Below are 20,431 nucleotides of genomic sequence, written 5' to 3' on the forward strand. Positions count from 1 at the left end.
AATCTTATAAATGAAAAGAAGTCTCTTTAAAGGGAGCAAACTCTAAGGCGACAGCTGCCTCGACACCCATGCCCGTGTGGCCGTCTTTCCAGTTCTCAGATAGCTCCGTTTCCAGGACTCATGTTATGGCAACAAAGTAGGTCCCAAGTAAATTACATGAATTAAATTGCCCACCCAGCGGTCTCTCCTCCATTTGCCTGGTGATAACGGACTGCGTTATCCTGAGATGCCCAATATTGTGCTATATCTAAACCAGTTTGTGTGTAGATACATAAAACACTCACAAGTTGCTCCGCTACTTCATAGTCTAGGTCCAGCAAGTTCAGTCTCAGGGGCCGGTTGTACGTGAATCCTCGCCCAAACTCCAGCTGCATCAGCTGCTCCAAGTTGGCGACACGTTCAAGGCCCACGAAGATCAGAGCTCGGACGCCTGGGGGGGCAGGTACACTTAAGAAGCCTCACCTAGGCATTCAAGAGCCACAGCACTTTTCCTCCTGACTCTCTTTTATTTTTTTTTTTTTTTTTTTTTTTTTTTTTTTTTGCTGTACGCGGGCCTCTCACTGCTGTGGCCTCCCCCGTTGCGGAGCACAGGCTCCAGACACACAGGCTCCGCGGCCATGGCTCGCGGGCCCAGCCGCTCCGCGGCATGTGGGATCCTCCGGGATAGGGGCACGAACCCGTGTCCCCTGCATCGGCAGGCGGACTCTCAACCACTGCGCCACCAGGGAAGCCCCTCTTTTATTTTTTAAAGAAAACTTCAGTAGAAAATTTGGCCTTTAATTGAACCATGCTTCATCACACTAATTAGCTGCTCCGAAGAGTTGAAATACTGGAACTCTGGACTCCTCTGAGTAATTGTTTCTGATTTGTCAGTAAGTAAATGGATTAATGTAACTCTAGGAAACAACACCATGAAGTTTATTCATACGTAAATTCTCAAGCTCTGGTCTTATGTAACACAGGTATGCTGTGGGAAGAATTGAAATCCCACGTCTCCAAAATCAGATGATAGCAATCTCATCTCCATTGCTCTGGAAAAGCAAGCTAATAAATAGAACATTCTTACGATAAATTATGCTTCAACAAATTCTTCTTAAACCTCTAGTGTTGGCATCCACTTTTTTGATAGCCAGTGCTACCAAATTCCAAAGCAGATAAACAGTCAAATAGTACATCTGATAACAGGTACCATTGCAAACCAGTCACCTTAAATTTGGAAAGTACGCTTTCCAAATTTTAGGTGAAAGTGTATCTTTTCTTAACGTTGGAGTAATTTTGAGCTGTGATAACTGCAAACAGAAAATACAGCAAGATTCTTTGCTATAAAATGAATTCCTAGTTTATATAATACAGCCAAATGAATCAAAACTTCATGTTCTTTTACAAAAGCATCATGCTTTCTAGATGTTCTACCACAGGAATGAGCCTGAGACCCCGTGGGGTCTGTGCCAGGACTTGGTAATAGAGCTGTCTGTGTAAGTACGGGGTCCTTGCTGTCCCATCCTGTGGCCCCAGGCAGGCGACAGAGGACCAAAATGCTGGGATGAGGTGTCCTCCAAGAGAAGCCGCTCTCCCAGAGGGTCCCTTAGTGGAGTCATTTCTCTCCAGCCCAGCAGTGCGCCTTCCTCACCCAGGTTTACTTCTCCCACAGAAAAGCCCCAGAACCCACCTTCTTGTCGGAGTTCCTCCGATGCTCTTTGTAAATCAGCCAGATCTCCATCCACCCCATCAGTAAAATGAATGACCACCTGAAGATAAAAGATACGTCAAGCGCCAGCCAAAAGTAAAAGAAACATCACAGACCCTTGAGAGGAGGATTAGCCAGTTCAAAGCCTCCACTTTACAGTGGAGGAAACTGGGGGCCAAGGTTGAGAAACAATCACCCCATGTTCATAGCTCCTTGATACTGTGCAATAAATGAGGTATAAAATAAATGGGTATAGGGTAGGACTTGATTTATTTAAAAGCACAATCAACAATGGAAGTAAAAAGTTTATCTCATTCTCTTATTCAGGGGGTGTAGTTTCTAGAAATCATGCGTATGCGTGGGCGTGTACATGCGTGCGTGTGTGTTTGTGTGCCTGTTCTGTAGGCTCCAAGATTCATATTTTGAAGTCCTAACCCTCAGTGCCTCAGAGTGTGACCATGTTTGGCAATAGGACTTTTAAAGAGGCAATTAAGTTAACTGAGGTCATTAGAGTGGGTCCTCATCCGACGACTGGTGTCCTTCTAAGATGAGGCAATTAGGACACAGACACAGACACAGGGAAAACCATGTGGAGACAGAAGGAGAAGACGCCATTTCCAAGCCAAGTTGAGAGACCTCCAAGAAAACAACCCTGACGCTGCTCTGATCTCAGAGTTCCAGCCTCCAGGACTGTGAGAGAATAAATTCCTGTTGTTTAAGCCACCCCACCTGTGGAACTTTGTTATGGCAGCCTTAGCAAACTGATTGTGTGTGTGTGTGTGTGTGTGTGTGTATGAACCAATACAGAGAAAGAGAGAGATAAAAGTAAATACAAATAGAGAACATAATGCATTTAATGGTCAGGACTATGATTAAACATGAATTACTCACAAATTCAATGCATTCAAGCTTAATTACTGATTTCCAAGAATTTTTTTACTGCTTTAGTAAAACTAGAAGCAGATATTCCATTTCAGCCCAGTTGATAATAAAGGACTCTTACATACAGGCACCGCCAACCCCATCAAACATGAAGAGCCTCTATAGAAGAACAGTTTGGGGAGGGGGCTTCCAGGCATCAAGGGTTTCTCCTGCCCAGTAAAACCCAGAGATGGCACAGGAAGCGGAAACGAGGCAGCCGTCCTCACCTTCACACTATCTGGCGAGGCCTGCCGGAACTTGTTCTGGTAGAGCTTCAGCGTGTCCGCAGTGAGGATGTAGGGCTGCTGGGTGCGCATGCTCTGGAACTTCTCAAACAGCTCTGGCTGGTACTCAGCAAAGTCAAAGGCCTCCACAGGGCCTGAGGGCGTGTTGGCCACCACGGACACCCGCACTGTGGGCAGCTGGCCGCCGCTGCAGCTGATTCTTTGCATCTGGCTGATTCTATTCAGGATGGTGTCCATCTTGGACTCAAAGCCCCTCTGAGCCACAAATATGTTCTGATCTCTTGAGCCATCAAAGCCCAGAATCACATCCAGGTTACAGACTGTAAAGGGAAAAGCAGGCCATGAGCTCGAAGTCGAGCTGCTGTGATGTGTTCAACCTACAGGCACAGCTCGGGACGTGGACCAGGACACCACGCTCAAGTGCAAAAGGGGACCTTCTGTGTATGAGCTCTGAGAAGCAATTAGATCTGCCTCTCTCTCTGGGAAAACTCATGCTGACTCTTCGGAGCCAAAATTGTTGGCCATTCAGTATGTTTGCTTTGCTGATATTAATCAACTTTGGCATGGTATACAGTCAGTGTCTATCTAAATGCATCCGGAGTTTGTGCTTTAGACTAAACACACTTGAGAACGCAAACCCTCTGATCTCAAATAATTGATCTAATAAACCTACAAACAGAAACAGGCATCAATCAGTCTGAATTATTTAGGGGATTAAAGAGTAGGGGGTGGGGAGTAAATCTGGTAAGAGCAAGAAAAGACAGACATCCACTCCTATCCTGGAGCCACATCCGATCACAGTGGTAGGTGACAACCAGGACCCAACCCCCGTGGACGTAAGTCAATGCCTGACACACCAGATGCTATAGGAGCCCAGAGGCCAGCGCTGGGGATCTGGGTAGACAGGTAACTCACCAACATCGACAGGACATGGTTGAAAACATGCACCTAAAGGGCATTACCTTTGGAAACATCAGGCACACCAGGACATAAGGTTTCATGCATCGCGTCATGCAGAGTTTCCAAAACCTGCTCGCTCAATTCCGACAGCTCCTGGACGCTCCCCACTCGGAACGCCGTGGCACTGTTGGACGCGATCTTCCCCACCTCCTCTGAGTCGATGTTCCTCACGCCCACCGCGAACACTTTGACGCCTCTCTGGGTGAGTGCCAGGCTCGCCTCCTGGGCATCCTCCACCGACCTTCCTCCGGTGACCACAAAGGCAATCTGCGGGACTCTCTGATCCAGGCGGCTGCCTGCCTCTGGCACGAAGTGATTCAGCCGCAGGTGCTCCAGGCCCACCTTGGTGTTTGCGTGCCTCCCCCCTTTGTAGACCACCTTGTTGATAGCATCAATAATCTGCTGCTTGGTGGAGAAGTCCTTCAGGAAGAATTCGTCAGTGGGGTCAGAGTTGTACTGGACCAGCCCCACTTGGATGGAGTCCCCCCCTTCATAAACCGTGTCCACAATTTCAGACACGAAACGGAGCACTTCCTGGAAACTGTCCCTCCGGAAATTGATGGAACCATCCAACAGGAACACAATGTCTGCTTTCTTTTTCTCTAAAGATGATTACAATGAAAAAAAAAAAAAAGGAGAAATTTGGTTTCTATATCCAGAACAAAAAAACAAAATGTAAAATGATTAAAATAAGGCATTCCTGTAATTCATTCACAGTGGACACCTTGGGCTCTATTCCATGCCTTTAGAGTTCCTGAATTCACAGTCCTCCAAACACGTTTAGGTGATAAATGATAAATCACCTAAACAAAAGGAAAGGAGATGTGAAAACTCAGTGGAACTGAGTCCCAGGTATCCCGGGCAAAATGAGATTATGCCATGAATTCAACAGTCCATGATATCAGGGGTTTTAGGAAATGCCACTACACACTTTCCTCCTGGTCAAAAATAAATGACAGTGTCTGGAAGGAGTTGGGGGAGGTGTGCTAGAGGCGGGGAAAGGGAGGGCTGAGAGAAACAGATTGGAAAATGGGAAGCAGACTCTTGGAGGATCACCAGCCAGCATTCCGAGAGCTTGGTTGGAGCCTGTGAAACTGAACGACATTTGGAGATAATTCCCTAATTTCAATCAAGGGATCAAGACTGGAGTAGAGAGAAGGGGAATCCGGAGCAGTGTGAGATGTTCCACCACCAGCACAGAAGGAAGACATGAAAGAGCTAAGTGGAGTGCAGATGCCCCATGGAAAACCAACCCTAATCATTTGCTCCAGATGTCTGAGGGGCTATCCCCTGGAGTAGGAGCTAAGAAAGACGTGGGTTGGTGGAGGGGCTCAGTTTGCTCTTGGCAGCCCCAAAGTTCAGACCCAGGAGCATGAGGTCAAAGCTGTAGGTGGACAGCTCTAAAGTCCCGACGATACCAGTCCAAAGAAAGAGGGTTGACTGGACCATGATCCCACCTAGGAGAGAGGCTGACTTCCAATCATGTTCGGAGGGGTGTGGATTGAACAACTTCAAAGATGCCATTTTATTCTGAGAGCCAATGAGTCTGTGGCTAACCCTCAATGCTCTTTTATAGCAACTTTCAATGGGGCTACGATTAGTCTCGTGGAAGCTCATGGAAGAATCAATGACCATATGCTTTCTGAGATGCATTTCCTTCTATTCCTCCTACAATTTCAACTCAATTATTTTCCCCGTATTTAGTTTCTAATTGTATGGCAGCCACAGCCCTGAGAGAAGAAAATTATTTAAATGAATGCTAATTGCTTTTTTTCAATTAAAAAGAATAATTGGTGTCCCGCTCTGTAGTCACGGGTACCACAGCTCATACCTGGCCGTGAGGGAGAGGGCGTGTCCACTCCCGGAGGGGCAGGGGTGACCCTGGAGGGTCCAAAGGAGTTCATGACCCTTTCTTCTATGTTGGGGAGCTCTCTGAACTCCCGAACCGTGAAGACTAGTCTGGAGTTGTTGGTGATGGTCTGCAGCTCCATTCTGTCGATGTTTCGGTCTCCTATTCCTAAACTCGCAATCCCCGCGGAGCTTATCACCTGGGAATACCTGGAAACATCGTCCTGGGATTTGCCACCCAGAAACAGAACCAGGTGTTGGGGCACCCCGTCTTCTATCCGGCTCCCGGCAGACTTGACAAAGAAATTCCTTGCCACGAATTCCAGAGCTTTGCCAGTGTTCAGCGGAGACCCCCCTTTGAACCTCAGGCGACGTATGGCATCCAGCACACTGGCCTGGGATTTATAGGTCTTCAGGTAAAACTCTGGGAAGACATCATTGCTGAACTGCACGACCCCAATTCTCACTTTATTAGGGCCAAGGTTAAGTCTCCGCACGATCCTGCTAACAAAGTCCCTAATGTGTGCGATGCCATCCGGCCTCACACTGTCTGAGCTGTCGATTAGGAAGACGGTGTCCGCAGCGTCACTCTCCACGGCTGTGGATGAAAAGGAAAAAAGAAAACTCACTACAAGACTGGCACGCATCTGGTTTCGTTTCTGAACTTTGCTCTATGTTGCACCATAATATCAATTAACGTGAAAATTATAAGCCGATGTGCATGTGTTTATCTCCTAGGCTTTTCTTAAATCAATCATTACAAATTGGGCCTCTTGCATCAAAACAATTTCTGCTTCTTGAAATATTTTAAGTTCTCCAAAACTGTCTCTTTCTGAGTTTACTGGATTTTAATTTTGGCTTTGGTGTCTGGGTTACAACTCATTTCAAAAATATAAATAGCACTTAGAAACGAATCCTGGGTTACCATAATCTATGAATCATGAACTGTTACTACCAGAAGGGATTGAGATCACCAGGATCAACATCTTTGTTGTGCAAGAAAAGAGATAGCTGAGGACAAAGGCCCTCACTTCATCCAAGGCCACCACTTAGCTAGTGACAGCCCGGAGAATCCCAACTCGCTCCAGCAGGCCCCACCATCGTTCCTGGTGTTTGATTCATAGTATTTCTTTTTCTCACATATCTCTAGCAGTTATACAAAGTTTTTATTTTCACTATTATGCCCCTATTTTCTTTGCATGAATCCATTTTTAACTATAAATTAATCAAAAGTCCTAGGAAAGATGAACCATGGCTTCCTATTAATTAGAATTCTAGGTACTTCTTGGGTGCCATTTAGTAAATAGCTCATATCTTGCCTCTCAACAAATTCAACATTGGCCTCATAAATCACTGACTACTTATCGTGGAAACATAGCACAGCAAAAGCTGAGCAGGTCATGGAATTGAACCATTTATCTTGAGAAAGAGAAAAACTGGCCAGGCATACACAGCCAGGACTTGGATTCTCCAGTGGCACATAAAAGATTTCACAGAACATCAGTATCAGAGACAGCCACGCCCTGATCATATCTGAACACTGACAAAAAGAAAACAAAAATCACCAGACACTCCCCATCCTGGATCATAGGCATGACTACTGCTTCTGTATCAATTTCAGCTTTAGCCATGACATTTGGTAAGATATCCAATGATAAAATTACTCCTTCTCGACAGCATTCGATCCGGGGCAAAGTCCCATTTCCTCAAGGCTTCCACAAAATCGTCTATGATGAGTTCAAATCCTATCATAAGCCCTTCCTAACACCCTCTCGCTGTGATGCCCTGTGGTTCACCAGCGTGTGTGTCCTTCCTCCCTGCCACAAGCAATAGATCCAGCTGGTTCAATCTCAGGTGTCCTGTTATTTTAATTTTACTTGTGAGCACCATGGCCTTAGAGCCTGTTATTTTTTTATGTTTTTTCGAGAAGACACAACAAAGAACAAGAAACGCCCAGTCTTACCTGGAGGAGGGTAGCGCGTGCTGGCCAGGAGCTGCTGTATCTGCTCGGAGGTTAGGGTTGTGATGGGTGTCAGCAGTTTCTGCTCCAGGCTCGGCAGCTCCCGGAAGGTGCTCACTGAGAACACGTATTCAGGGCTCAGGGAGATCTTCACCAACTGCTCCTGGTCTGCGTTCCTTCCGATTATAAGTGGCGCCACGCCAAACTGCTTGAGCTCTACTGCCGATTCATCTACCTCATCATCAGACTTCCCGGAAGAAATGAGGATCAGGAACTGAGGGACTCCCTCTTCAATCCGGCTCCCCAGAGGCCTCTTGAAGATATTCCTTGACACGTACTCCAGGGCGCCCCCAATGTTGATCTGCCTCCCACCTTTGGGCCGCAGCCGCCTCACCGCGTTCTGCACCTCGTCCTTGCTGGAGTGGGCGTTCAGCAGGAACTCCACCCTGGGGTCCTCGCTGAACTGGATGACCGCCACCCGGGTCATGTCGAAGCCCACATCTAGGTAGTCAACCAGCCTCTCAATGAGGGTACGGATGTACTGAAACTCGGGGCCGGCACTTTGGGACCCATCGATGAGAAAGACCACATCCCTCTTGCCGCCGACACCTGTGAATCAAATGTTATCATAGGGTTTCAGCTTCATTGACACCAAATTCTTAGTGTTCATGAACGGCCTCCCAATTTGTCAGAGAACTGCCACCTGACCGGTAAGGTATCCTAATTCAGACTATTGGAGTTAGAATACCAGTCCCAGGAGAGAGTCCTGGGCATCTCAGGGATTACAAGTCAGAGGGAAGAGGAGGAAGCAGCAAAGGGCAAAAGGAAAAGTAAGTCAGCAGGAGGAAGAACCTAGACACACAGGAGCCAGGTCTAGACCGAGTGGGGATGGGGTTTCGGGAAGGAGGGGATCGAACCTGTGACAGATGACACTCATAGGTCAAGGGGGACAGTGCCCGACAACTGACTACTGGGGTTTGCCAGATGGAGGGACCTTGACCAGAGCACATTCTGTGGAGCAGGGAGAGCAAACAACAGGTTAGGGTGTGTTCAGAGAAGAATTGTAGACAGCAACACTTTATAAAGGAGCCTGGAGCACTCCTGCAGTGGGGAGCAGGGCATCAAGGGAGAGTTTTTACGAGAAAAGAAAAGGCATTGCGTTTGTATCGTGAATGGAATCACCCAGTACATCAGAGAACTGATGATGCAGGAGAGAGAAGGCGAGTTACAGGTGACACCCTTGAGTAGGGAAGCGGTGAGGCTGCCCAGGGAAGCAGGGACAGTTCCTCCAAGTAACGGGAGGGCAGCCGAGACATAGACACTGATGCTGGGACAGACCGAGTACGGCTTCTGGGAGTTCTTTTTCGATTTACTTGTATTTTCTCAGTGAAATGGGAATCAGGGTCACCAGCTCAGAGTAAGCGGAGGGAGGAGACGTGTAGAAGAAGCAGGAGAAGGAGAAGGTAGAAAACAGTCATCTTGAAGAGCGGGAGAGCCGATGGACCAGGAGTCGTACTGTTGTAGAAACATAGGCTTGTGCATAAGTAAGCTGCACACACACGATGACAGCATTTCCCAAGTGCCTTCTTGGGAGTACCAGTACCTCCAATGCCCCGTAAAAAAAGATGGGGGGGGGGATAAATTGGGAGTTTGGGATTGACATAGACACGCTACTATATTTAAAATAGATAACCAACAAGGACCTACTGTAGAGCACAGGGAACTCTACTCAATATTCTGTAATAACCTAAATGGGAAACGAATTTTTAAAATAATAGATATATGTACATGTATAACTGAATCGCTCTGCTGCACACCTGAAACAAACACAACACTGTAAATCAACTAGACTCCAGTATAAAGTAAAAACTAAAAAAAAAAAAAAGAAAGAAAAGAAAAAGGACTCCTACAGCCAAACAAGTTTTGGAAACGTTGTGTTCCCTTATTGTACTGGGGATACACAAAACATATCAATTAGGGCAAAACCAAAACCAAAAAGACCCTCACTTCATTTATCCCACTGCCTTCCCAAATTTATTTGATGGCAAGCCCTCTAGAGCATTCCAGGGAAGGCTTGCAGGGCAGGCTGCACTCTGCGTGGACATCAGCAAGGGGAAGCGATCCTCTCTGCAGCACCGTGCCGGTCACCCTCCCTCCCTCACCCTCCCGAACAGCACTGTGTCCTGCCTCGACTTTTCTCTCACTTGCTTTTACTCTTCCCTCCCCCTTCCCCACAAGCCCTTCCCATTTTCCCCTCCCCAAGCCTTGATGTGGATGGTTCTGTAGAATGTGAACCACACAGGAGCGAGGATGCATGTGCCTGTTCACCACTGTGACCTCCCCACCCGAGTGTCCAGGGAGGGCAGGCCCTCTGTGGGCATTTTTGGAAGGGGGGCTCTCTCTGAGCCCCCTTCCTTCTGAGCAAGTAAGGTTCCCTCCACTTTCCAGTTCATTGTATCAGGCCTAGGAGAGGGGAACAGGAAGGAGGACATAGAATAAGCCAAGGTCATAACAGCCAGATGGACTTCCTGCCAGTTAAGACACTTACTTCTCTGCCCCAAGCAAATTCAAAAGCAATCTTCACACATTGGCTCTGGAAATATTTCAGAGACTGTGATCCAGCTTGATAGGCCACCTGTGGTCGAACTCCCTCCTCGATCACAGGAGGCTGCCAGCTGGACCAACCGACCAGGGAAAGCCTGGACCCGGCACTGAACTGGAACTATCAATTAGATGGCCTCTCTCTTTGGTTAGCTATACAGAGCCTTTATGCAGAATTAGGGGTCTGAGCTGAAAGCCAAGCCTACGCCCATCCTTGAGACTTGAATTTGGCCAAAAACATGAATCTTAGCATCTCCCCAAGCCATTTCTGGCACCGAGCCCACGTGGTTCCTGATTCTTCGCATGACTCTGGTTTTCACTCCCTACAGCTGAGGAAACAAAACTGAGAATCCTTTGTAACCCACAGTCCAAACAAGGAGCCCCAGATATGTCAAGGAATGAAGAGCCAAAGAATCCGCTCCTTACCCGGGCTCGTTACAGGGACCACAGATGCCCGCAACCTGCTCAGCTCCTCGCGGCTGAGCTGGGTCACTCTCTCGGAGATGACCTGTTGGACGGTGCCCAGCTGCCGGAAGGTGGGAATGGCCACTGCGAAGTCCGGGATGAGGGAGATGGTCTGCATCTCGGTGATGTCAGCGTTCCCGATGCCAATGCCGATAGGCACGGCCCCTCCCCTCTTCAGGACCACCGAGGGGCCGCTCACATCATCCCCAGACCTGTCGGCCGCAAGGACAATGAGGAGCTGGGGGACGCCTTCTGCTATGCGGCTTCCGGCGGAGCCAATCAGGATGTTCCTCAGGACAAAGTCCAGGGCGGCCCCGGTGTTGGGGGTTGGCCCGCCCAGCAGCGTCAGCCCGCGGATGGCACTGACGATGCTCTGCTGGTCCATGTAGGAATTCAGGTAGAACTCGGGCCTGGTCCGGTCGCTGTACTGCACCACAGCTACACGCACCCGGTCCACACCCACGTCCAGGCTCTCCACCACTCTCTGGACAAACTCTTTCAACAGCGGGAAGCCGCTCCTGACACCCTCGGAGCCGTCGATCAGAAACACCACATCCTTTTCAACTGAAACTAGAAGGAAGACATCCTCTGTGACTCACACGGGACACAGTAGGGATAATTTCATACCAATTTGTGGTGGACCAAATAACTCCTAAGATATCCAACTCCTAATCCCTGGAATTTATATGGAAGAAAATCTGCAGGTGTGATTAAATTAAGGCTTAGAGGCATGGGGAGATTGTCCCGGATTATCCAGGTAGATCCAGTGTAATCAATCGCGTGTCCTTATAAAAGGGAGATAAGAGGATTAGAGTTAGAGGGAGAAGAGGTAAGGATGGAAACAAGAGGCCAGAGATAGGAGAAGATCTGCTTTGAAGATCTGCTGGCTTTGAAGATGGAGGAGGGGGCCATGGACCAAGGATGCAGGCAGCCCCTAGACACTGGAAAAGATAAGGAAGTGGGTAAATGGCCAGAACCTCCAGAAGGAAAGCAAGCATGTTGACACCTTGATTTTAGCCCAGTAAAACAGGTTTTGGGTTTCTGACCTCTAAAACTTAAGATAGTAAATTCATTTTGCTTTAAGCCACTTAAATTATCATAATTTATTAAAGGAGGATTAGGAAACGGATGCACCAATACATACAGATAGCCCTTTTATTTTAGAACTTTTCCATGTTTGAACAGTATTGTTAAGTTTCAACGTTGTACTCAAGAAGAAATGTTGGGGGCAGGGAGAGAGACATGGTCGGTGGAGTCTGCACAACCGTTAGCACTTTATAGATGAGAGGTTTCGACTGATGTACTGCAAGTGATAGCAGATAAATGGGGGGAAATGTAACCCAGATGTCCAGGTTACAACCCAAAACCCACAGCGAACGTGCTCAACAGTCAATGTAGAGAAGCTCTAGATTCTCTATTTTCAATCAAAGGGATTATATGTGAAATTAATTACTCTTTTTGCTGCAGTTTTATCACCAAATGCAAAGTGGTTAAGCATGAAGTCATGGTAACAAAGATTAGTACTGAGAAACTTTAATGCAGCGTTTATAATGGGAATGTGCCTGCCTCTCTTCATGCTTTATGGTTTTCATGGATGCAGAGAATGAATTATGACACAGTGATACTCACTTAAAATAAGAAATCAGGGAAATATATGAAGATGAAGACTGTTTTAGCTCTAATGTAACCGTGTTATATGGCTTTTATTATATATATAGTAAAAACAGTGTGTTTTTTTAAAAAAAGGATTATTTTTAACCACTGATATAGCTAAATCTTTATAATGTATCTTATTACAAAATATTCTAATGCCCTTAAAAATAATCACCCTGATTCTCCTGTTTTGCCCTAGAGAGCAGTTAGAGAGTCACCTCGGGGAAAGAAAAGCCATATTCCATTGTTCCTGCAGAAATCACCTATCTTTCTTGGAAACCCAAGGAGGGTTTCTACCCGGAGACCAGGAGCCAGCCGCCTACCATCAACTCAAGCATGGGACAACTGAGCTGCAGAAGCAACCAGAAGTTCTATGTATGCCTTACCTGGTGTTGGCGCCCCATTTTGCACCGATTTTAAGAGGTTTACGATCTGTGGTTGAAGGTCTCCAATCTTGGGAAGTGACTCTGCAGCCAAGATAAAGGCGGGGGACGGTACTATCTGCTCCAGCTCGGCAGGGTCTGCGTTCTTGGCCTGGAGGATGAAGGGCACCACCCCACTCTGTTTCAGGTTGAGAGCTGGCCTGTCCACACGATCGGATGACCTTCCCGCCACCAGCAGCACCAGGAACTGAAGCACTCCATCCTCGACCCGGCTTCCAGTAGACTTCACAAAGATGTACCTCTGTGCGTAGTCCAGGGCATAGCCCAGGTTGAGGGCTTTGCCCGTCTTGATCTTCATTCTCTTCACGAGATTCAGGATCTCGGGCTTGTTCTGGTGCTCATCAAAACGGGACTCCACCCTGACATCATCGCTGTACTGAGCCACCGCAATCCGGGTCCTGTCAGGTTTCACATCCAGCTCATCAATGACCTTGTAGAGGAAGTCGCGGACGGCAGGGAACTGGCCCACGAGATTGGCTGAGCCATCAAAGAGGAACAGGATGTCTCGCTTGTTCTCTACAATGAAAGAGAGTTAGGACAGAGTGAGGGACAAGAACACAACAGGCACCAAACTGACCTGAGCCCAGAACCACCAGCTTTTGGTAATGGGAATTCACAAAATTCATCTGATGATCATTGCACCAGCAAGGGAAGAGAAAACCCACACCAGGTGTCTTTCACATGCCCCCTTTCATCTATGCACAGGATTAGGACAACTAGATGGGTCTGCCCAACCTAACATCATGCTTCCTCAACAAAGCAGGCCAAAGAAAAGCCCAGAGGGTCCTGTTCTTATATCAGGTGGCAACCACTCTAGGAGAACAGACAGTGTTTTCAAATTGTTATAAACAGAACTATTGCAAATATGGTCCTGTTGTTCTTCTGCTTAAAAATTGATCTGTCTCTAGTGACAAACGCTGATATGGGTTATCCACCTGACATGTAGACATGCTCTAATTAGATTCTCTTTTCATTAAATTTGAGCTTATGGGTTAGAACCCCAAATAGTGTCCATAATCGGTCTGTGGGTCAGGATCTCTGTCAGTGATTTCCAATCTGCTGTGATCAGACAACAGAAAACACAGACATGGGGGGGGGGGGGTACAGCATGTCATGTGAACATTATTTTAGGCACACACGGTTCTTAGAACTATTTTGATTATGTTTCAGTGGGATCTCTCTTGCTACCCATCTGTGATGTCAGCAACTGGTAGATCTAAGAGTCTGTATCTCATCACCCTAGTAATTTGCAGTCATCATCATCATCCAGACTTCCTTTGGAAACCATTTTGCCATCACATAAAGATACAGCCTTCATTGGGTTTATGACAAATAATGTTCTAGATACAGCAGATTTGTAACATAAAAATATCATATCAGGAAAATCCTTTCCATTTTTCAATGCTCCCAGTGCATACTCATGTATGAAAGGGAATCCATCTCTCTCTCTTTCTCTGTTTTTCTCCCATTTCCATCTGGATTTGCTCACCAGAATCTTCAGAGGTATTGGGGCAAAAAAATAAATAAGTAAAGCTTCTGAATCAAGATTGGGATAACCAGGACAGAACGTAAGCTGGATTTTCTAGACTTTCTTTCATGAACACACATCCTTTAGACAGAGCATCTAAGCTTGCTGGTACAGTGTCTCAAGCCCCCCTTCAAATTCCTTCAACCAAAGAGAGCCCATCATCTTTCTATAGCTTATTGCCACGCTCTGGAGTTCAGATCGGGCCATCTGCCTGCCAAAGTGGTGTCAGGGGGGACGAGGGAGACCGGAGCAGTCGGAGAGCGTTACCTGGCTGGGCGAGTGGCACTTCCTCCACACCTCCACTAACATAAGTGGTTAGGGGCTGAATCAGCTGCTGAGGCAAAGCAGGCAGGGAGCTGAAATCATCCATGAGATACACCAGGCTCGGGTTAAAAGCAATCTGCTCAAGCTCTGCCTTATTGGCCTGGCTAGTGCCCACACAAAAGGTCAGGATGCCTGCGCGTGCTAGGGCATTGGCAGCTTGCAAATAGGAGTCCTCAGACTGCCCGGCTGTGAGCAAGAGCAGGAGTTGCGGCACACGGTCCCGGATCCTGCTGCCGCCAGCTTCGGTGAAGTGGTTGTCATAGACATAGCTTAGGGCTGCGCCCGTGTTCAGGCCCAAACCCCCCTTGAGCTGCAGCTGCCTCAGGTGAGCTAGCAAATCTGACTTGGTCTGGTAGGTGTTCAGAGAGAACTCCGTCACTGGAGTGTCACTAAATTGCACTAAACCGACACGAAAGTGGTCGCTTCCAACATCGAGGCTGTTAACTACATTTATGACAAAGTCCCGCACGTAAGGGAAATTGGTCTTTCCAACGTTGAACGATCCATCCAAAAGAAAGATGATATCCCTTTTGTTTACGTGAACTGCAGTGGAGCACAGAAAACACAGTGAGACATACACAACCGCAGAGGGCTTCCTCATGTGTGCCCACAGCCCAGGCACACATGCCAACATGTAGAACACAGAGAACATCAGTGAGGCCAAGCATGTCCATCTCGTAAAATATGGCAGAAAGCTGCATATTTTCCTCCAGTGGGGGCTGGTGTTTGTGAGGAGTATTGATAGCCGACATTACGAAACCAAGTTGGCTCACAGAGAGATACAGTGCCAAAAGCTAGAATGTTTACAACCAACAAAAGTGATCAGAATCCTTGAAACAGAACATTCCTTGCCTGGAAATGAATTCTGCAAGGGTGTTGCTCCTTTCTGCATCACTCGGCTTATGACCACGGTCAGAGCCAGGTTTACCTGGGCGAGACTGGGTCCCCCTGGGTTTCCCTGTACACATTTACAGAGAAATTTCCACTTACAGATAGATTAGAAGGGTTAGCCCAAGTTCACCTGAGAACATGAGTTCCCTAAGGCTAAAAAAATCAACAAATTAGGCTGTTCTCATCTTGAAATATTCCTAGGGAGGCCCACCTGTCATTCTCTGCTGAGACTCTTCTATGGGAGAGTCACGGCATTGGCAGGCAATAATCCAACCAGTGCCCATGGGGATTCCTCCTGGGTGAGATCACAGGATCATGGAAACACATTAAAATGCAAAGAGACTCTTTGCTATGCTTGGCTGAGGTTGTGCTCATAAAGAATCGAACGTACAATTCTCAAATCAGAGTGTTTTCCCCAACACATGCCATCAAATTCTTTCCCATCTCTTCCCTGGCGTTTCACTAAAATTGAAGCCTAACAACTACTTATATCCTATGTTCTATCAAATTGAACTTTGGCCCTGAAAGTGTGGATTAGAAGTCTTAAGGAAATAAAAGAGAGAGAGAGAGAGAGGATTTTAGAAGACCAGAGAGCTTGAGGAGAAAGCATGCATCCATGCACCGTGGGTCATGCACCGAACATCCTTCCAGTGGTGAAGTTTGTGAGGCAGAAAAGCTTGTTTCTGTGATATCCATCTTCTTTAAGGACGGTGAATTGCACTGATTCAATTCGTAAGCTCATTGACCGTTATCCTGTCTTTAAAAATAACTGTTCAGTGATAACCATAATAAATGAGGGGTTTGGAGAACCACTGGGTTTTTATCTGCACATGCATCCCCTCACTATGCTTCCCCATTGAAGGAAATCCCTTAAAGAGAGAGGACAGAGGATGAATGCTCTATACGGCTCAGCATTTAGAAGTAAACTGTCTACTTGGGAAAGGAAGAGCCAGGCTTCATCTTGGCGGAGGGGGGAGGGGGCTGGACAGGAGCCACCAGTAGAGACAGAACGCTGGGGCCTCAAGAGGGATCAGAACAGAGAGGTGATCTCTCGGCCAGAAGCTTCAAAGGCAAGTGGTCTCTGGTCCTATAGCCTAAGTCACACGACTCTTATTTTAAGACATACAGTTGTATCACATGGTGTTTTAAGTCATATATTTCCCAAGACAGGGTAAAAGGAAACCCGAAATAAATCTTGTTTGTTGCTATGGTTTCCATCATTTAAAAGGTGTCTCTCAGCTGAACACAAATAGAACTTGGGTTTGCTTTTTCCCCAGACACTCCGCCTGGAGACAGCCCTCTCACGTGTCTGACACCCACCCCACCGCACCTTCAGTGGTTCCAGAGAGGGTCCTGAGAGGCGCCAGCAAGCCAGGCAGCACACCCTGCAAAGGGGCGGTTCGGAACTCGGCAGGAATGAACACCAGGGAGGAATCGAAAGCGATCTCTTCCAGCTCAGCCCGGTTGGCCACCTTGTTCCCGACGGCAAAGGCCATGATGCCGCTTCTCTTCAGCTCCTGGGCAGGCTGGCTGACTTCATCTAAGGACTTACCACCTGTAATCAGCACCAAAAGCTTAGGGACCCCCTCGGCGGCCCGATAGCCGGCCGCCCCCGTGAACAGGTTGTTCCGAGCAAAGTCCAGAGCAGAGCCTGTGTACAAGGCCGAGCCATCCATGGGCTTCATTTTCCTCACGGCGGTCATGACCTCCCTCTTGGTGGGGTAGGTATTGAAATAAAACTCCGGCCTCACGGTGTCTGCATACTGAGCCACTGCCACTTGGATATAATCCTGTCCGATCTCCAGCCTCTGGATGACCTTGGCAACGAAGTCGCGGATTGCATTGAAGCTGACCAGTCCCAGGGCAGAAGAGCCATCGACCAGGAAAACTATGTCCCTCTTGTTGATTTCAATGACTGTAGGTAGCAACGTGACAAGGTGAGTAGAATAGCCTTATGCATCACATTCAGTATGACTCTCTACACAGCTAACACCACCCAAGGGGAGTTCCCTTTGCCCTGGCCAATGTCAAGTCCATGGGAGCCCCTGAGGAATTTGTCCTAACACACACATTAGTTATAGCTGCGTTAGTTATAGCTTCCCTACGGCTGGCAAGTGGGGCTCCCCAAACCCCCACCCTCTCTTAGTACTTTTTACAAAACAGTTGCACAAAAATCAATGTAGGTTTATTCACCACTTATTTACCATATTGTCACTAAAAATGTCAGAAAGCTCTTTTCTACCATAAATCCATAGCTTGGGTTTTAGAGGTGAGAACAAAGCCGTAGCTCAAATAATTAAAGAAGCAATCAGTGTCTGCTTGAAGAACCCTGTGCTTCACAATCTTGATTTCATGAACACCTATTGCCAAGTGCAAAACTTTAAAAAGCATAAACACCTCTATTCCTTTTGGTGCTCTTGTCCATGCCTTGATTTTTTCAGGCAAGGGAAAAAGAACACCAATTATTTGGCATCATAAACTTATAAAAAGGAAATCGATGTCAAAACGAGCAAGTGGCCCAGAAGTATTTGCATTTAAGAGAGAGGCATCGTGCAGGTCCCACGTTACATGTTAAGGTTATGATAAGCCAAAGACAAATCACAAAGCAAAAACACCTTAACAAGATCACTGCCTCCAAGTGACTATGACCTTGTGTCCACCTGCTGTATCGACACCCAGGCAACACACCTGAGTCTTGGGAACCAAGGCTCATATCGGACCACAGCACCCCATCCAGAAAACGGAGAAGGCTTCCAAGACTCATAAGATTGTAAATGGTGCAAGCAGAGACAGGAGTGTTTGCAATTTACTAAATGATCCTCTGGATATGAGGAGGCCTCCTTACTCCCTGCAGTCAGATGGATGGCACGCAACACTTTAGTTCACTTGATGTTTGATTATATTGACAGCACTGGTCCAAACTCTCCTCTTTAAGAGAAAACATGTTAATGTACCATAGATACAAAGCATTCAGGGACAGGCGCGTGGGGACCACTGCTTTGGCATTGAGTCGTGGTGTAAACAGTGAATTCCAAGTCCTCCAACTCTCCATCGAGGCCTGCAGACACGTGGATTCTCCCTACACGGGGGCGGGGCTGAGAGACCCTGAGAGCCACACCCCCTGCTTCCTCCCTCTCCCTCTCTCCATATACACCTAAAAGCCATATATACAGCTGTGCAGTTAACCACATGTGTGCTTTCTTGACACATACAAGGACAGCGAGCACACCTGGAAACACCCACTCTCACACATGCGCCTTCCATACCGTGGATGTAGGAGTTGAAACAATAAATGCAGAGCTTCCTGAATTCAGTAAGATGTATGCAACACACGGATAGATGGAGAGGAAGGCAGATCCCTTTCATCCCCTGGTCTCTGGGCTGACTCACCCCCACCTCGTCTCCTCCCTCCCCCTCCAGTACGAGTCCTCCTCTTCCTGCTGTGAGATGCCAACAGAGCCATCTCCCCTCTTTCACACGGTTCTGCTGGGGCTGGGTGTGAAACCCCCTTACCACAGTGACCCTGAACGTCCTGTAACCAGTCGACTGCAGCCCTCACCTCCCTATTGACCCACAGGATGCCAAGTCCCCTGCAGCCCTGGCAAGCGTCCTCGCTCTCCCACGCTCCTGTTCCCAAGCAGAATCTCCTCCAGCAAACGTCCAGTCCCCATCGTCCCTCCTCGGTGCTGTCTTCCTCAGCACCCTCCTCTTAGGGTGACTCAAGGCAACTCTTAGGTGATTCTTCTCAGTGACTTGGGGACCCTGACCTCCAATAAAGTAGGTCCTCCTGTCCCCCCAGTTTCACTGAAAAAACTAGAAGCCACTGGAGGACTTCACCCAAGCTGGTGATGCTCGCGCCCTAAACCAGAGGCTTCTGCAGGCTTCCAGGCATCAGTGAGCTCCAGCCCCGCCTCCTCCTGACAGTTCTGGGTGCAGCCAGGCTCCCTCGTGCTGCACGACTGACCGCCACACCTGGTACCTTGTTCCTTCTGCTTCTGTCCTGCAGCTCCTCGCAGCAGCCTTCCCTGGCCACTTGACCTACAGCTCTCTTTCCATGACAGCCCCCTTTAGCGTCCTCATCTGTCACACTCTGGGAGTAGCTTTCTGGTCGTTGGTTTACGTTTTTGTGATCTATCTCCCCATTATACTGCAACGAGCCAGCGGCCACATCAGTCTGGTCCACCAGCACTGGGTCCCCAGTGCTTGGCCTGGTGTCCAGCACATACCTGATAGCTAAGAATATCTGTTGAATATTTACAGATGAAGCACAAAGATTAAAGATGGCTTTGTAAGTGAGGAGTGAAAGTTAGCTAGGGAAAGCTGAAATAAGGGCCTGGACTGCCATAGATAAAAATGAACTTGAAACTTCTCCTGGAACAGAAATATCCTTTCATCCTTTGTCATCAGTTCAAAAAACTGGAGCCCAGAAAGTCTGTGTGGGCTGCCCAGGATCACACTGCTGGTTAACATAAGGCCTAGAACCAAAGGCCCGCTCTTCGGACAGCAGCCATGGCGCTTCCTCAGTGTTTACAAAACCTATGGAAGTCATTCTTTTGTTTCCAAAAGCATGCAAGCCCAGAGAAACTTTAATATCGATAGATTGTATTCCAATCAGAGGGAAGTCTGGAAATATCAAGAGAATTTTCTGGATGTAATTTTGCGTCAACTCTTAATTTGCCCCACCCAGCAATATGCCTAAAACCATTAATAATAAAATCCCTGACGGATGGGTGAGATCACCAGTGATGTAACCTGGTCCACCTGGATCTGCCAGATTTTTACCTGCCACAGCATCAAGCACCACTGGGTTCTTACTTAAATTTTTAAATACACTTCCCACCTCCCATGTCTGTGAAATGTATTTTCTTACGTGACTTGATTAGCTTTATATGTTAGCCCAGTCGG

The 20,431-nt window shown here is 47.6% G+C and overlaps 1 protein-coding gene across 6 annotated transcripts in view; it reads right to left on the reverse strand.

The window, feature by feature from the left end:
* COL6A3 (collagen type VI alpha 3 chain) overlaps positions 1 to 20,431 on the reverse strand; it is an 86,337-nt gene that overhangs the window by 39,853 nt on the left and 26,053 nt on the right. For 4 of the 6 annotated variants that reach the window (XM_081242744.1, XM_081242743.1, XM_081242741.1 and 1 more), the window contains 10 exons: positions 16,857 to 17,441; positions 14,579 to 15,178; positions 12,727 to 13,299; positions 10,649 to 11,257; positions 7,625 to 8,230; positions 5,645 to 6,259; positions 3,816 to 4,415; positions 2,836 to 3,173; positions 1,670 to 1,748; positions 285 to 430 (listed from right to left, as the gene is read on the reverse strand). In XM_081242744.1, the coding sequence (XP_081098870.1) occupies positions 285 to 430; positions 1,670 to 1,748; positions 2,836 to 3,173; positions 3,816 to 4,415; positions 5,645 to 6,259; positions 7,625 to 8,230; positions 10,649 to 11,257; positions 12,727 to 13,299; positions 14,579 to 15,178; positions 16,857 to 17,441 (4,751 nt within the window). The remainder of the gene's footprint in view (positions 1 to 284; positions 431 to 1,669; positions 1,749 to 2,835; positions 3,174 to 3,815; positions 4,416 to 5,644; positions 6,260 to 7,624; positions 8,231 to 10,648; positions 11,258 to 12,726; positions 13,300 to 14,578; positions 15,179 to 16,856; positions 17,442 to 20,431) is intronic. The other 2 variants (XM_081242745.1, XM_081242742.1) reach the window with 1 other exon arrangement.

Source organism: Mesoplodon bidens (genome assembly GCF_964165515.1).
Source record: "Mesoplodon bidens genome assembly, chromosome: 8".
NCBI lineage: Eukaryota > Metazoa > Chordata > Mammalia > Artiodactyla > Ziphiidae > Mesoplodon > Mesoplodon bidens.